This window comes from Cyrtonyx montezumae, unplaced genomic scaffold, assembly GCF_038088225.1.
Source record: "Cyrtonyx montezumae isolate F1298 unplaced genomic scaffold, pur_monq_1.0 scaffold_10, whole genome shotgun sequence".
Taxonomy (NCBI): Eukaryota; Metazoa; Chordata; class Aves; order Galliformes; family Odontophoridae; genus Cyrtonyx; species Cyrtonyx montezumae.
This window is the reverse complement of record NW_027071826.1, coordinates 57,103,053-57,117,488: the sequence shown is the minus strand read 5'-3', so window position 1 is coordinate 57,117,488 and position 14,436 is coordinate 57,103,053. Positions and strand designations below refer to the sequence as shown.

The following is a 14,436-nucleotide window of genomic DNA, read 5'->3' as shown; positions in this document are numbered from 1 at the left end:
TATACCAAAGCCTGCAGTGTACGCTTACTCTAAAAACAATATGTTCTGCAAGCAGATGGGAATAATCAGATCAATGAGCACTGGTACCGAAGCAGCCTTGGTTCGCTGTGTTACACCTGGCACTGATGCCAGCTGAACCAGGAATACAGGTCCAGCTCTGAGGGCCACAGCTCCGGAGGGATGTCAGATGACAACACTTCAAGAAGGGCTCATGAGGATGCTGAAAGACATGGGAAATATGCCTTTGACTGAGCCATTTGAGAACTCAAAGTGAGAGGCATGGCTTGATCACAGCGTGCGAGTACTTGAGCATAAAAAAGATACTTCAGAGCTCTTCAGTCTGGTGGATAGGATGGCCAGCAAACGAAGTGGGACATATTCAGTACAGAAATATGATAAAAACTTCCAAACATGATAGCAATATCCTTCACTGATAATTGTGAACTACCCAGCCCCCAGAAAAAATTAATTAGGATTGCATAGTATTTTAAAGATTATTAAAAGCTGCCCGGAGCTGTTACTAAAAAAAAAATAGGAAATCTTCAGTTTCACCATATGCAGGAAACAAACCCAAAGCTGTCAGTGATTCCTTTCTGAACTCATTACCCACAAACCTGTTACTAATAGTTTCTCCCCTGCTCCACATGCCTCGTCACAGCTGATCTCCACCCACCTCCAACTTTCACTACTCTTGTCCATGTGAGAGCACCAGAGGAAATCTGTACTCAGGAGCAACCTGAGCTGCCCAACAGGATTTCTGTAATGGGTTCCCAGTAGTATATAAAGCTGCCTCTGAGATATTGGAAGGTGACATGCTAGAAAAATGCCTTCTGAAAGCACTCCATGTTTTCATATTATGGGACAGGAGCCTGAAAGCTTTTTACGGATTTTTCATTAGCCACAGAAAATAAAAGGTAAGGATGGAAAGCAGTGCCTTTCCTCATAGCTGTAGATCCACAAACATCATCCCATAACAAGTCTAATCAGTGCACAAAGACCACACATTGAAGACATAACTGCGACAGAGAACTTGAAAAATGCATTCTCCTTCTTAACCAGCCATGACCGTGATAAAAAGCCAGTCTTTCAGCACAGATGCCCTCATCAGCCAAAGCTACTCATCAGATCAAAAGCAAACAGTACAAAGAAAGAATTAGGCAGCCCTGAAATGGTTTCTTTTCAATCAACTTCAGCGACCAACAACATAACATGATCTCAGCCACTTTGCTACCCTTCGAAACGAAGAACAGCTTTTCAGTAGCAACCTGTTCCCAAGGATAAACGTCAGCTTCTCAACTCTTTTCTTGCCATCTCTACATTAGTTAGCATAATTTATCAGCCTCAGATATTCCATTGTTTCATAGCTACCACTGAAAATCAATGCAACAACCTTTGTTTGCCGTTCCTTAGGAACACGTCTTCTGACATTTTTATTTCCATGCACTTAAAATGTTTTGCCTCTCCTTCGACTTGCTCGCTTGGGAAATCTTTATCTTAGCATCTGAGAGCTCACACATTTACAAATGCAATACGTTTGTGTTATCTGAGATGGTGAATATAGAAGGTTGAATGTACAAAATCCACAACTCTCAAACACAATTTAATTGAAGACTTTACGTGCACGTAGAAGACACTGCAATGAAATCGGCACATTGTTGATGACACACATCAGCCCTGCCTCTTTGTAATGAACTGATCTACAGAGGGATTTTCATCTGTATTGGTTTCCTTCAGGAATTTTTAGTCACCATCCCACCATGTGAACACGTGGGAAGACAGTGCATATGATCCGTATGTGCAGCACGTCAATACAGCTCCAAAGACAGCAGCCAGAACCACTATCTATTGGTGTTTGGGTCATTATGAAGAGAGCATAGAGATACACAGGGAAAACTGGAGACATTTCAGGAGCTGACCTACTGTTGCTTCTCCCATTGATGCACCGAACCTGATTGTAATAGCTGAACACTGTGCTGTATGGCAGGAATATTTACACTGTTTGAACATGAGGAATCCATTGGAAAAAGTAGAGGAAAGACCACGTAAGGCTGTAAACAAAGTCAACAGAAATCAACTGGGTTACTCCCCTTACAAGAGCAGCACTGCTATATTGCTAACAGGCAATGAAATGACCCGCAAGGGATCGTAGGAAGTCTCAGGTGTACAGCAACACGGGTAGAAAGATGACAGTGTGGAAAAACGCAGCCTTTTAAGCCTGATTTTTTTTTTCCATCTTTGAATGCTTTTTTATTTTTATTTCTCTCCTCCCTCTCCCAGAATGGGATTTTCACTGGTATTTTTCTGTTCTCCGTGAACCTGGCCCTTACCAATGGCATTAAAAAGGCAATCTCTGTCACAAAGACCAACGGTACCACAAATACATTCAGCAACAAACCACTTAGGTGATATGTACAGAAATCTGCTTTCCTATAACTGAATATCTCTACTGGGTGGATGTCTGTCCAAAGCCTACCAGTGGTACCCCAACTTGCCAGTAAGAAGGCAGCGTCCCTTCGGATTACACATGAAGTACAGATTAGTTAAGCAAGTACAGTAGCTCCTTCCTCAGACTCTGCAGAAGGGAGTTAAAACAGTAAATAAACACTGAAATGCTCATTATTTTTAATGAAATGTTGATAGTTTGGATGTTAAAGCCTGAATTCATATGCAAATACCATCAGTATTTATTTCAGCAGAAATAACCATTCCCACACGGCTGAGAAAACGTCATAAACAGAACATTACTCACACTCCTCCTCCCCTCGTTCATCAACCTGATCTTGAGCTGGTGCATGAGATCTCAGGGAGCAGCACAGTGAAGACCAGAGGCCACCAGATACCCAGTGCATTACTGGATGGACTGGCCATGGTTCAAAATCAGATGGAGAAGTTCTTTGCTAACCATCAGCCAATGGCAAGCAGTAAGCTCTCTGTACAGATGAAACGTGGACTCCCTTCAACCTCATCAAGGATTCAGGTTGCTTCCTGCAATCTAACAGGAACGCTTCTGTCACTGTTGTTTCAGCACGCACGAATTTGAAATATCTTGTATCTAAGCAAATGCTGAAGCCAGAGTTATTTTTATAAGCTAAGATGGAGAATAACTCAGATCCAAGGAAGTAGTGGGAGCAAGGTAACTCCTGACTGGTCAACCGAAATCCAGCATACCCATCAAAAAAGCATTTTTTGTGCACTCCTGGAGGCCTAGTTCTTTCTGCCCGTGCTGTAGATCCCAGTACTATTTTGAGTAAGGAGTCAGAAATCCTCAATGTTTGTTTGCCCAGTCTCCCACAGAGTATCCACGCATATTTTACTCCAGTCGAGCTCATCAGACAGAACACTAAGAGAGCGACCTGAAATTACTGATTTCACCCGGGCTCATAGTGCTGGATAACAGAATCCTGCCTCTCTGTACAGCCCACCTCCCTCCTCCACGCAGAGATGCATTCAGGGAGCACCCCATGCCCCAATGCACTCCTGCACCTCTGCAGCACCTCCCATGGCAATGCAGCACCTGAAGCAGACGTGCCAATCCCGGCTCCTTTGGTGCAAACGGGGCTGTGTGCTCAGTCCACTGAGACCCTGTGGGCCACGGGAGGTGGCAGTGGCAATTTAGCACTTGGCACCAAGCGCTCTCCGAGTTGTTCAGCCAAAGCTCCAGCTGCGAGAGCTGCGCTGGAGGCGGCGTCACTGGGTATGAAACTGCTGTTAATTGAGAGCTCACCGTGCTGGTGTTCTGCAGACGCACGAGAAGAAAGAGAGCTTTCCCTGACAAGTTTATTGTTAGCAGAGGCCAAAACAAACAAACGTAACGCGTGGAGGGAAACGGAGACCTGTGGGTCTTTGGATAAAGAAGCGTGAAATATGAAACGCAGCCACTCTGCAATCGATGGCAGCATCGCAAATATGGGAATACCAACCCGCAGAGCCCTACGCCTCATCCTGCCAGGAGCTGGGAGATCTCTTATGTCGGATTTTCCCTGAGGCCGAGGGAAGCACTGCTACCACGGCTGTGCATCCTGAGATCTGCCTGCTGAAGCAGCAGCAGCAGGTAAAGCTTCACCCTACACGCCCCGAGTTCCCCGCTTCGTGCACGGTGACGCCACGTGTTGCACCAACGTATTCCTACAGATAGAAATAGCACCCCATGGAGAGAGCCGGCTTAAAAACGGTGTGGAACAAAAGCTCTTCCCGTCGTTTAAGGTATCGCTTAACACCGCTGGGTCCTCGTGCCAACAGACCTGCTGCGGGAGCCATTTACATTGCTGTTAACAGCCACGGAAATCCAGAATCACACGGAGCCTGGCCTGCACAGACGTACAGCAGCGAACCTGAGACAAAACCAGCGCTCTCCGATGGCTCCCGGCCATACGTTTCGCCTCTAGTTTCACCGGGAGACAGCAGCGATGCGCTGCGCCTCGCCACCCGAATCCCAATTCACGCAGCACAACAATGACAACGACCAGCAAGCGCTGCATTAGCACTAACGCGGCGCTGCACGCAGGCTCGGCCGCGGCTCCCAATCACCGCAACGGCTTAAGCACCTCAGCGCGGCTCCCCGACCACCTCCAGCCCACCCTTCAGTGGCATCCCCCACCCCGGCATCAGCTCCTTACCCCGCTCCGCGCGGGCTCCGGCGGCGAGCGCGACGATGGCGACCAGCAGCAGCGGAGGCAGCAGAGCGCCGGGAGCGGAGCGGGGCCCCGCGGGGTGAGCCCCGCAGCCCGCCGCACGCCGCAGCATCCCCCCCGCCGCACCGGGCTCTAGAGCAGGGGCCGCGCCGGGAGGAAGAGGAGGAGGAGCGGCGAGCTCCTCATGGTGCCGGCGGCGGGAAGCCTCACGCGCGCGGCGCTGTGGAGCGCGAGGGGCGGGCGGCGGGGCGGTGCCGCCGGGACGGCCCCGATGGCCAACGGGCGCCTCACGGCGGGAAGGCCGCCCGCCACAGCGCCGTGTGCCGCCCAGCCTTCCGCTAGCGGTCATCACAAAGGGAAGATGGCAGTGCCACGGCTGCGAGGGGAGCGGGTGGCCCGCCGCGTTAGTGCCCCCTGGTGGTGGTCCCCGCTGCCCCGTGGGGTAGCCGTGCGCGTCAGGGAGCAGCAGCTCCTCTGTCGCCTCCCACAGACTGACCCGTCGCTCCAGCTGCAAAGCTGTTTCATTGAGAAAAAACAAAGCCTCGCCCTCAGCCTGCTTGCCCTTCCGAAGCTGATAGAGGCGCTGGGTGCAGGCAGAGAGAGGCAAAACGCTCTCCAGACTTCAATCCGGGGGCAGCGAGCTACAGCTAGGAATAAGCCATCTTCCCCTCCGCTGTCTGTCACAGCCCCATTCCTCCACCTGCCAGAGAGGCCACGGGGACAGCCGCACACACCTGTTAAGTCAAGAACAGCAAGGACATCACAGGCAGACCTTCCTGGTTCGTTCCTCCATCCTTACAACCCAACTGCAACCTGTACGTGACACGAACACAACAAAGAAATGAAAGCCACCCAAACGCGTCTGCTGCAATATATATTTTAATTCAAAGTGAATCTCGACAGTAATACACCATAAATTCTTATTTTGACACTCACCAAAATAGTCACCTGGAAAACCCGCTTTTTGTGACAAAGTACAGAAGGCTTGGTCACATTTAAATCACTGAGAACTAGAAAGAATTACTATCGCAAACTGTAAGAGACATTACATCCATAAAAAATTTTCCCAGTCCTCATATTGTAATATTGCACAGTGCAATTGCTACATGGCGAACTAGTGTAGCATAGAAATCCAAAGCATAGAAAAAAAAAATAAGAAAAAGAGAAAAAAAGAAAGCCACGAGTCTACAGATTGTTAAACAGTAACAGTTCAAACTCATTAATCAAGTCTTTATCACTGGGTAATTCTAAAACAAGTCTTCCTACAGCTTGCAGTGTGATTTAACTTTTGCTTAACACAAACCAAGTTAGTTAGCAGTAAAAACAGAAAGTTTAAAAATTAAAAAAAAAAAATAATAATACAGTAGCATATTTGACCAATAAAACACCCTGAAGTTAAAAACCGAACACAAGAAATTCATATAAAATCTTGCAAATTAAAGTAATATGCAGATATGCAGTTCTGTAGTCATGCAGTGTTTTATTTAAAAAAGGCAATAAAACAGTAACGCGTATCAACGCTCCTCAGAGGATGACTTTTGCTCTCCTCCACAGAACGGGCCAGGTCCTCTGCCTAACGGTTTTGTTGTGTTTTTTTTCCCCCTGCAGATGGGCCCTGGACACAAGAATCCGTGCTGTCAGAATGCACTGCAGGATTGGGGGAAAGTCATCCAAACTAGGCTGAATTTGAGCTGTGGCAGAATCCCAATTACGGCGCCCGCTGAAATGCAGGCATGGCTAAAATTACAAGACGTAGAAAGAGCAGCAAGATCTAACGTGGGGCACGCTTACAGCAACTCTGTCCTGCGTAGGGTAGGGTACTGTTGACATACAGATAACTGTGCCAATCAAACAAGCACGGCAGCTTCAAGCACGTTAAAAAGGAAGGACAGTAAATACATCAGACCAATGACGATCCCCATGGCCCCGGAAAAAAAAAAAACCAACAACAAAAAATGACTTTTTTTTTGTTATCACAATACAAAATTCATTTACTCCATTTGCATTGGTGATTCGTGGTGTGTCCATTGCCTGCAATGGAGTAAGCACCAGAAAAGTGTCAATTCCCAGCACAAGGGAGCTAATGAAAAGCAATCTGCTGGACCACATAGCGCAAGTTTGAAGTGGGAAGGTGGATATCCAATTTGAGCATTCTCTCGACTCCGTGTGTTTAGGCTTTACATGTAGGTTGAGAAGATTTCAAATGAATCAGGATGCTCCTAGGTCCTAACACATATTTTGTATATACACTTGTACAAAATGCATAGAGAGTTGATTACTAAAAACACTGAAACTTTTGGGAAAAGTTAGGTCTCTTAATTTTCAGTGTGATTAAAAATGTACTGCTGGTATCTTATTTTTATGATCTAATACTGCTGTATTTTAGTTATTACTTAAAAAATAAATCAAATGTAGGCACATTTATTTCATTCAGACATTCATTAAATAAAACACTGCTTGTGTTAGTGGAGTAAAGAAAAAGTTTACCAGTTATTAGCTTATTGACAGAGTTAAACTCAAATGCTTTGCACTCTTATTCCAGTCAACATCGCAAAGATTGTATTCCAGATTTTGTTTTAAAAAAAAGTTAAGTCAGGCCTGCAAGATGCAGCTTCTTAAGTGTCTACACAACGCCAGTATGAAAACGTAACAAAAAGAAATTAACTTACACCAATACATCCATTTATATGCAGTGATGAGCTCAAAGTTAATGGAGATAAAATACTGATGCAAATAACACACACCCCCCCCCAAAAAAAAACAAACATATGCAATCATCTTTCCTCATTTACAGTATAGTAGTTACGACACTTCAAACATGAAAAAAAAAGATTAAAAAAAAAAAACAAAAACAAACAACCCAAAACCCGGCTTCTATTTCATGTAATTAGACTTGTACAGAAATCAGAAGGCTAAGAAAGAACTAGTTAATCACCTAATTTCACAGCTATCTGAAGTGGCAATCATTATATAGCAGCTTATCTATGATACATTCAAGATAAATGATACGATTTATTACTTGCCCATAAGCTAAAACACAGCCTCAGTTTAATACCTTCTTTAAATCCCATCTCTACACTACAGTATACTTGAGGTCTATGAAAAAAGTAGCTACCTTTTATAGGAAATGGATGATTAAGTCTTTGGTGCTGCAAAAGCAACTTCATTTGAACAGAACGAAAAACGGAAAGACACACCTCCTAAGGAAAAGGAAAATGCAAAAAGCATGTCATTTACGTCCCTGACGGAATGTATTAAATAAGCAAACACCCGCAACAGGCTAAAACAAACACTATCATGTAGAAGGACTAAAATCTCTCCCATGCATAAATGAAAGATTGCACACGAAGAACTCACATCTTTTCAAGCTTCAATAGTAAATATTCTGCTACGAGTTACTGAATACTGCATGGTTTGCTCAAGCTAAGATGAAACCGCATCGTGAGTCGATGAGCACTTGGCTTTTCTTTCACCATCTAGTCAGTCATGCCTACTGCTAACGTTCTCTTATACCCAATTAGACAAACACTTTGAAAACAGACTACTTTGATTGTATCGCAGTTCCATTTTACAGTATGGAACACTGTGCTGCGTGTCACTACTCGAGAGCTACTGAATCCATTTGTCTTAAGCACTACTAAAGTCTTTTCTTGAAGCTAGATCATTTCTGGGAAAAAAGACAGCAAAATTCAGCTACAGCAAAACATGCTGCCTTCTCGATAAGGAGAAAACACCAACTACTAAAATCATACCACACAAAACCCAAAATGAGCAATACGCTATCAAAAAATCAGCAGATCTGAATTTTTAAGTGCTGCAGTCCTCAACATTGATATATAAGTAATAACATTAACAACCTCAAATATTTAAGGCACTATGTGTGGGAACAGTTTACAATGCAGCTGAGATTATTAGGACGACGACATTTAAGAGCAATGTTTAGGCTTCTCTGCCCATGCAAAAGACACATGCAATGTGAAGAACAACAGCCCAACTCTTAGATAAGTGACTCAACATTTAAACACCAAGATACGTAGTACAAACAAGTTACTTCTACACCGTACTGCTGACATTATGTGCATCTGTTGCTCTAATTCTGTACACTGAATGGCTTCCAAATGTAGACGTGTCTTGCACTAGTTAGAAGGCAATTTTATAAAAAATAGCAGGAGCAAAACCAGATTTCTGCTCCCATAAGTCACCTGTCTAATGTTACTATATAAGAAGATAACATGACCAAAGACAAGTTATACCAAATGTGCAAAACACATTAAAAGTGAGTTTGTTTGTTTTTTTTTTTAAAGCTCAGAGTTGTTTAAATTGCACCCAAGTCTACATGATTCAAAAAAATAATTTTCCTGTTGTGCCATGGCTAATATTTAATAAATACCATGTTTCTTCTTAAGTCAAACTTCTGCGCCATTGAGCTTCCTCAAGATACTCTATTTGAGTTCTCACATAAAAGGATACTGGCTGAGTTTTGTTGGACTCAGTGGAAATCCCGTGTAAGCAGGTGATGCTGCAATGTACGAATGTGGTGGAAAAATAGGTTTGTACTGAGTCTGATGAATGGTTGGGGAAGGTAAAAGACGGGGATTTATGCCAACTGGAACCTGGTGCACTATACCACTGGGGTGAGAGATACTGTACGTTGGATGCTGCAGTAAGGGCCTCGAGGTACACGGTGAAGCAAGGAGGTGGGCAACAGGTGCAGCAGTACTAAGGGGTGCTGACGATGGGTATGGAAGAATAGCAGGCTGTCCTCCCAGGTGGGTGCTTCCAGAGAGATGTGCGTGCACGGTAGTGGGGTTTGGACTTCCTTGAGGAAGGGAGAAAGCGTGACTGGCAACGCTCGCTGGGATGTAGGCCTGCTGCCTTCGGTGAGCGTAGTTTCCATTCCACTCCTGCGGCGCAGATCCGAAAGGCTGTACCTGTCCGTGCACAGAGAAGGACAAGACTTACTATTTCTGAGTTTAAGGGCAGTCTGAAAAATGGAATAATGCACTAAAACTAATCAACTCAAAATCAAGAGGAAATATAGAGACAGGAATAATTAAACGCTTAAACAAACAAAAAAAAAAAAGAACATATTAGCTATTTAGATAGTAGCACAGACAGGAAATCTGACAATAAGAGATGATAAACAGAACACAAGTTATTTTAATGCTCTTGCAAAAAAAAAAAAAAAAAAGAATATGCCATGCTGGGCTGTTTTAACAGAAATACCATGTATCACATGAGCAAGGTGCTTATTCCACTCTACTCAGCACTGGCTTGGCATCAATTGGAAGTGCTGCATTCAGTTTGGGCACCATAATGAGGCACAAAGAGGACAAATAGGAGAGAAATTTTAGAGGAGAGCAGAAAAAATAATAAACGGATTGAAAAATATCTGAGACAACTAGGCAAACAAAACTCTAGGGCTATGGTCACAGGAAGATGTGGCAGTCATTTACAATTATAAAGACAAAGACTAAAAATCAATTACTTCCATTAAGTGACGTGGACTTTAAGCTACATCGGGCATCGAGCAAAGAAGGAAGGCTCAGCATAAACTTCTGTAATGAATATAATATCCTACAGTTTCTGCTAGGAGCTTGAGTAGTTGCAGCCACTGAAGAGATTAAAAATTAATACCACGCTGATCACATTAAGGTTTGCTTAGAATTCATTAAACCAATCCTTCTGCATAATCATGCTGAAGGGAAGGCAGTGTCACCACCCAAATGTTTCTCTCAATCTAAACTATTTAAGTCATTCTTGGTAAATCCTCTTATCTACATGTAGCATACTTGCATTTAATATTTGACTTACAGTTTAATATTCTGTTACTCTGAGAGACTTATGCAAACAGGTACTGTTCTCACATTAAATGTAGACATTCAGGTATCCTCCTCCCAAAAGCTCAGTGCAGCTACAGCTCAAAATTAATTAATTAAAATGAGCTTAAACTTAACGCTGCGGGTCAGCTTCAGTTCTCAGTCACAGCGGACACATTTACTACAACACTAGGTAAAAGTAGCTCCTAAATCAGCCTTGGGTATCTTCCAACACTGGACAGAACTATGATCACAAGCTCCTTCCACGCTGGCTCCCTTATCTGACCGCAAGGGCAAGGCAGAGCTGGCTTCTGCATACTCAAACTACAAGTGCTTTCAAGTACACTAACACAACAAAGACTAAAAGCTCACACCAGCTCCTAACGGCACGCTGGAAGCATTTTAACATTCAGATGTAGAAAATAAATACACCCATGCTTTTCACCTCATCCTGAGCTTATGACTTGTGCCCAGTAAGCTGCAATCCATTCCAAGATTTGAACACCTCTGCGCTCAAGTTGCTGAAAATACGCAGTTGCTATTTATGCCAATTCAGACTGTAAGTAGTCAGGGTGTTTGGGAGCAAAAAAGGAAAATTCTTCTGTGATGTAAGCAAGTGCACGTACCTGGCTGAAGTTTAAATGTTGCTGATGGAATGCTGATGCCAGTTTTTGCTGACAGTTTCCCACAGCAGAAGACTGGTTTACTCTTCCCAGGACAGACCGACCCTTTTTCAATGGCTGACAAGTAGCATCTTCCAAGATACAAACGAACAACATTACACTTTTGTTGTCTTTATTCTCTTCTAACAATTCAAAGACAAAATTTCATTTGCTTGAGCATACCAGGGGGAAATAATAAAAGAATACATTAATTCAAGTCTCGGAACCCCACAATTCAGAAGTGCTTATTTCAGATTAGCGGATACAAGAGTAAAACAAAATCTATTTAAGCATGGCTACTGAATAAATCATTCATGTTCCATTTTTGTCTACTGATATAGGAAGGAAAAGCCACCTTAACTCACTCACCCGTGTTCACCATCTGTTCGTCCAGACGCAGTCTGTTTTCAAGACTCATTGGTGGCACCACTACTGTGCAAACAGCTGATTTGGTTTCAGAATTAACTGATGCTCTTGCTTCCTTGTTTTTGTTGGTATTAGCTACAAAGCCATCTTCCACAAACGGGCTGTCATGTCCTGAAGAGTCTGATGTTGGAGAACCATCCACTGTATCGCATCCACTTTCCTGTTCATCATCTGACATACTATCAAAAAAAAAAGTAATAAACTCAAAAATGTCACAATACAGGCATTTTTTTCTTAAATAGCAACATGTATGTAAGAGAAATGACTTAGAAGTGAATAAAATGCTTCATTTTGCTTATACAAGGACAGGGATTTGAGATGGCAGTTGAATACTTACGACTCACTCCACCCACAAATGGTTCAGAGAAAGGATATAAATAACTTGTACATACAGATTTAGATGTGCAACTTTCACCTACTTCGTTAAATTGTTGTTTTTTAAAGTAAGCTTGAACTTATAAATCACCTGACTTTTTTTTTTTTTTTTTTTTAATAGAGAAAACTCCACAGCTTTTACCTGTTGGATCTCTTGCAAGGAGATGGACTAGACTGTCCCGAGGAGCTCGTGCTCAGAGTGCTATCAGGACTGCTTAGAGAACACACACGGTCAATATTCAGAGTATTCTGGCAGGCTTCACAGTCAAGGCTACCTTTGCACCTGGCACACAGAAAAAAGGTCAACAAACATGCAGTCTCTCATCTGTTCGTTCTATACACCACTGACCAAGGAGTTATTATAAAGGCAGCTCAAATATTAGAGAAGGTTCCCTAAATAATCCACGTAAATACTCCATTTGCTGCATTTTTTTTTGTTATTGTTTTGATGTTCTTTTTAAAGCATCCAACTCAGACTTGAAACATTTTCAGACTTCTTCTGGAAATTCCAGACTAAGCATGCATTTTCTGAAAAACAGTAAGTAATTATAAGCTGAAATGTTACAGAACAGTAGGTATTGGTTTTACTACGAAGTTCAGTGCCTTGATACACTTGGCAAAGTTTAGATTTAAAATAGAAGTTGCTCCAGTTGGGAAGTAAAAACAAGGGAAAATAAATTCAAATATCAAATTCTCAGGTCCTTACTTAAAATAAAATCCTTCCTTTATAGCTTTAAAAAGAAAAATCCTCTAGGAGACCGTGCTTTTGTAGTCAAGTACACACCTCTTCAAACTGCAAGCTAAGTCATTTTTGACCCTTATCTATGTGATGTTACCTACAAGATGCTGCTGCTAGAACGCTAACATCAGTCATACAAAGCCAGGAGATTGATCTTCAATACAGATACGAGGTATGGCAGTATTGAAATAAAAAGCATGCTGAACCTGAAAGTATTCTACTTCAAATAAGTCTGTTACAAAACAGCAGAAAACATAATTCTCCACTTTCAAACATCACACTGCTACAGAGCTAACTTCCGAGCGCAACTCAACTGAAGTGCATTCTTTATCACCTCAGATTCCTTGAAAACAGCAGCTGCATTGAGGCAGCTACAAGGAAGCAGAACTTAATAAAAGTACAGATCAGTTCTTACTCTCTCAGGGAACGTGTTTGATCCAAGTCATCTTCATCCGTGTCACTGCTGATGGTGATCACGCTGACTGCGGGGCTGGGGGAGCCTGCGATGAAGATGGCCTGTCGCTGCTTGTTGGAAAGAGATGGCTCAGGGTCCAGCCTGACCGACGCTCCACAGCAGTTCCTCTCCTGTCCATCTGAGTTATGATTGTCCTGTGCTTCTATACAGCTTATTCTCTTGACAGCCTTCAGGTTAATTATCTTTGGAGATATAAAGGCTGAATTTTGGATATTGGTATTCTGGAACACATTGCTCCTGTGAAGAAAACACACCATTTGGCATTTACTGCGTCTTTGCCAACCGACCTGAAAACTGTACTATTAAAAAAGTTGGCTGAAACACCCATTTGCACAAGGAGAAAAACACAAAGCATTCAACATAGCGATGAGTTTTTGGTTTTATGATTTTAGACGTCACACAAACTAATACGAAACATGCTAATTAGAAGCTGCATCGCAGCATCCAAAGTCAGATCTAAGAGTCCATTTTGTGACAAAATTCAAAATCCCATTTATTTACTCAGGTATTTTTAATTAGGAACAAAAAATAAAAGAAAACCCACACCTCTACAAATACTTCATATGGCAGTGAGATATTATTTTCTTTGGAAAGTAGCTGAAGTATTTTTGGCTCCTATTGAAAGAAAGACTGCTCTTAAGGCAATTGTGAGGCACAGTGCAGCCTTATTACCCAGCACCTCTTTATTTTTAGTTTTCTAAAGCTTGCATTTCCTCATGCATATAAGCTTAGGAGTATCTCATTACAGCTACCTCAGTATATTCTCACACCTTCCCAAAAGCAATAAAGACAACTTCGCTACCGTAATAGGCAGAAATTTATCAACAGGAGCTAAAACCTCTTGCTACTGCAAATATTTTTCCATCTAGTCTGTATGACCAAAAATAACACCGAATAATCAGAGCAGAAAGGACAAATTTTCCCAAAAGACATTTTTTTTTCCTCCCCCTCCCTCACTAACAAACATGCACTTCCACAGCTCCTACCCACTAAACAGCAATTACAGACATACTACCTTTGAATGTTAGAAATACTGTAACCCACCTGTTCTGACACAGTTTATTCCTCTTGGTAGCTGCAGGCTGAGGCCAGACGACATGTGCAATGCCCACACTAATGGGCTGAGGGGCAGAAAAGGTTATTTGATGTGTTAAAAGAGGCTGCGGCATCACTGAGTTGTAATGAGTGCCCTGGGTAATCATCTTCCTGAGGAAAAATAAGGGAAGTTTTAAACCAAGTCATTTGTATTGCATCTATCAGTCTTTGTTAAACCAAAGCCAGTAAGGCACTGCACAGAATGTGAGGGCTT

The 14,436-nt window shown here is 42.8% G+C and overlaps 1 protein-coding gene across 2 annotated transcripts in view; it reads right to left on the bottom strand.

Moving 5' to 3' along the window:
• Nucleotides 1-6,500: 6,500 nt before the first annotated feature.
• Nucleotides 6,501-14,436, bottom strand: part of HIPK3 (homeodomain interacting protein kinase 3) — a 54,060-nt gene continuing 46,124 nt past the window's right edge. For both annotated transcript variants that reach the window (XM_065755468.1, XM_065755469.1), the window contains exons 11-16: nt 14,172-14,333; nt 13,068-13,364; nt 12,056-12,196; nt 11,482-11,717; nt 11,077-11,204; nt 6,501-9,562 (exon numbers count right to left, since the gene is read on the bottom strand). In XM_065755468.1, the coding sequence (XP_065611540.1) occupies nt 9,086-9,562; nt 11,077-11,204; nt 11,482-11,717; nt 12,056-12,196; nt 13,068-13,364; nt 14,172-14,333 (1,441 nt within the window). In that variant the 3' untranslated portion in view covers nt 6,501-9,085. The remainder of the gene's footprint in view (nt 9,563-11,076; nt 11,205-11,481; nt 11,718-12,055; nt 12,197-13,067; nt 13,365-14,171; nt 14,334-14,436) is intronic.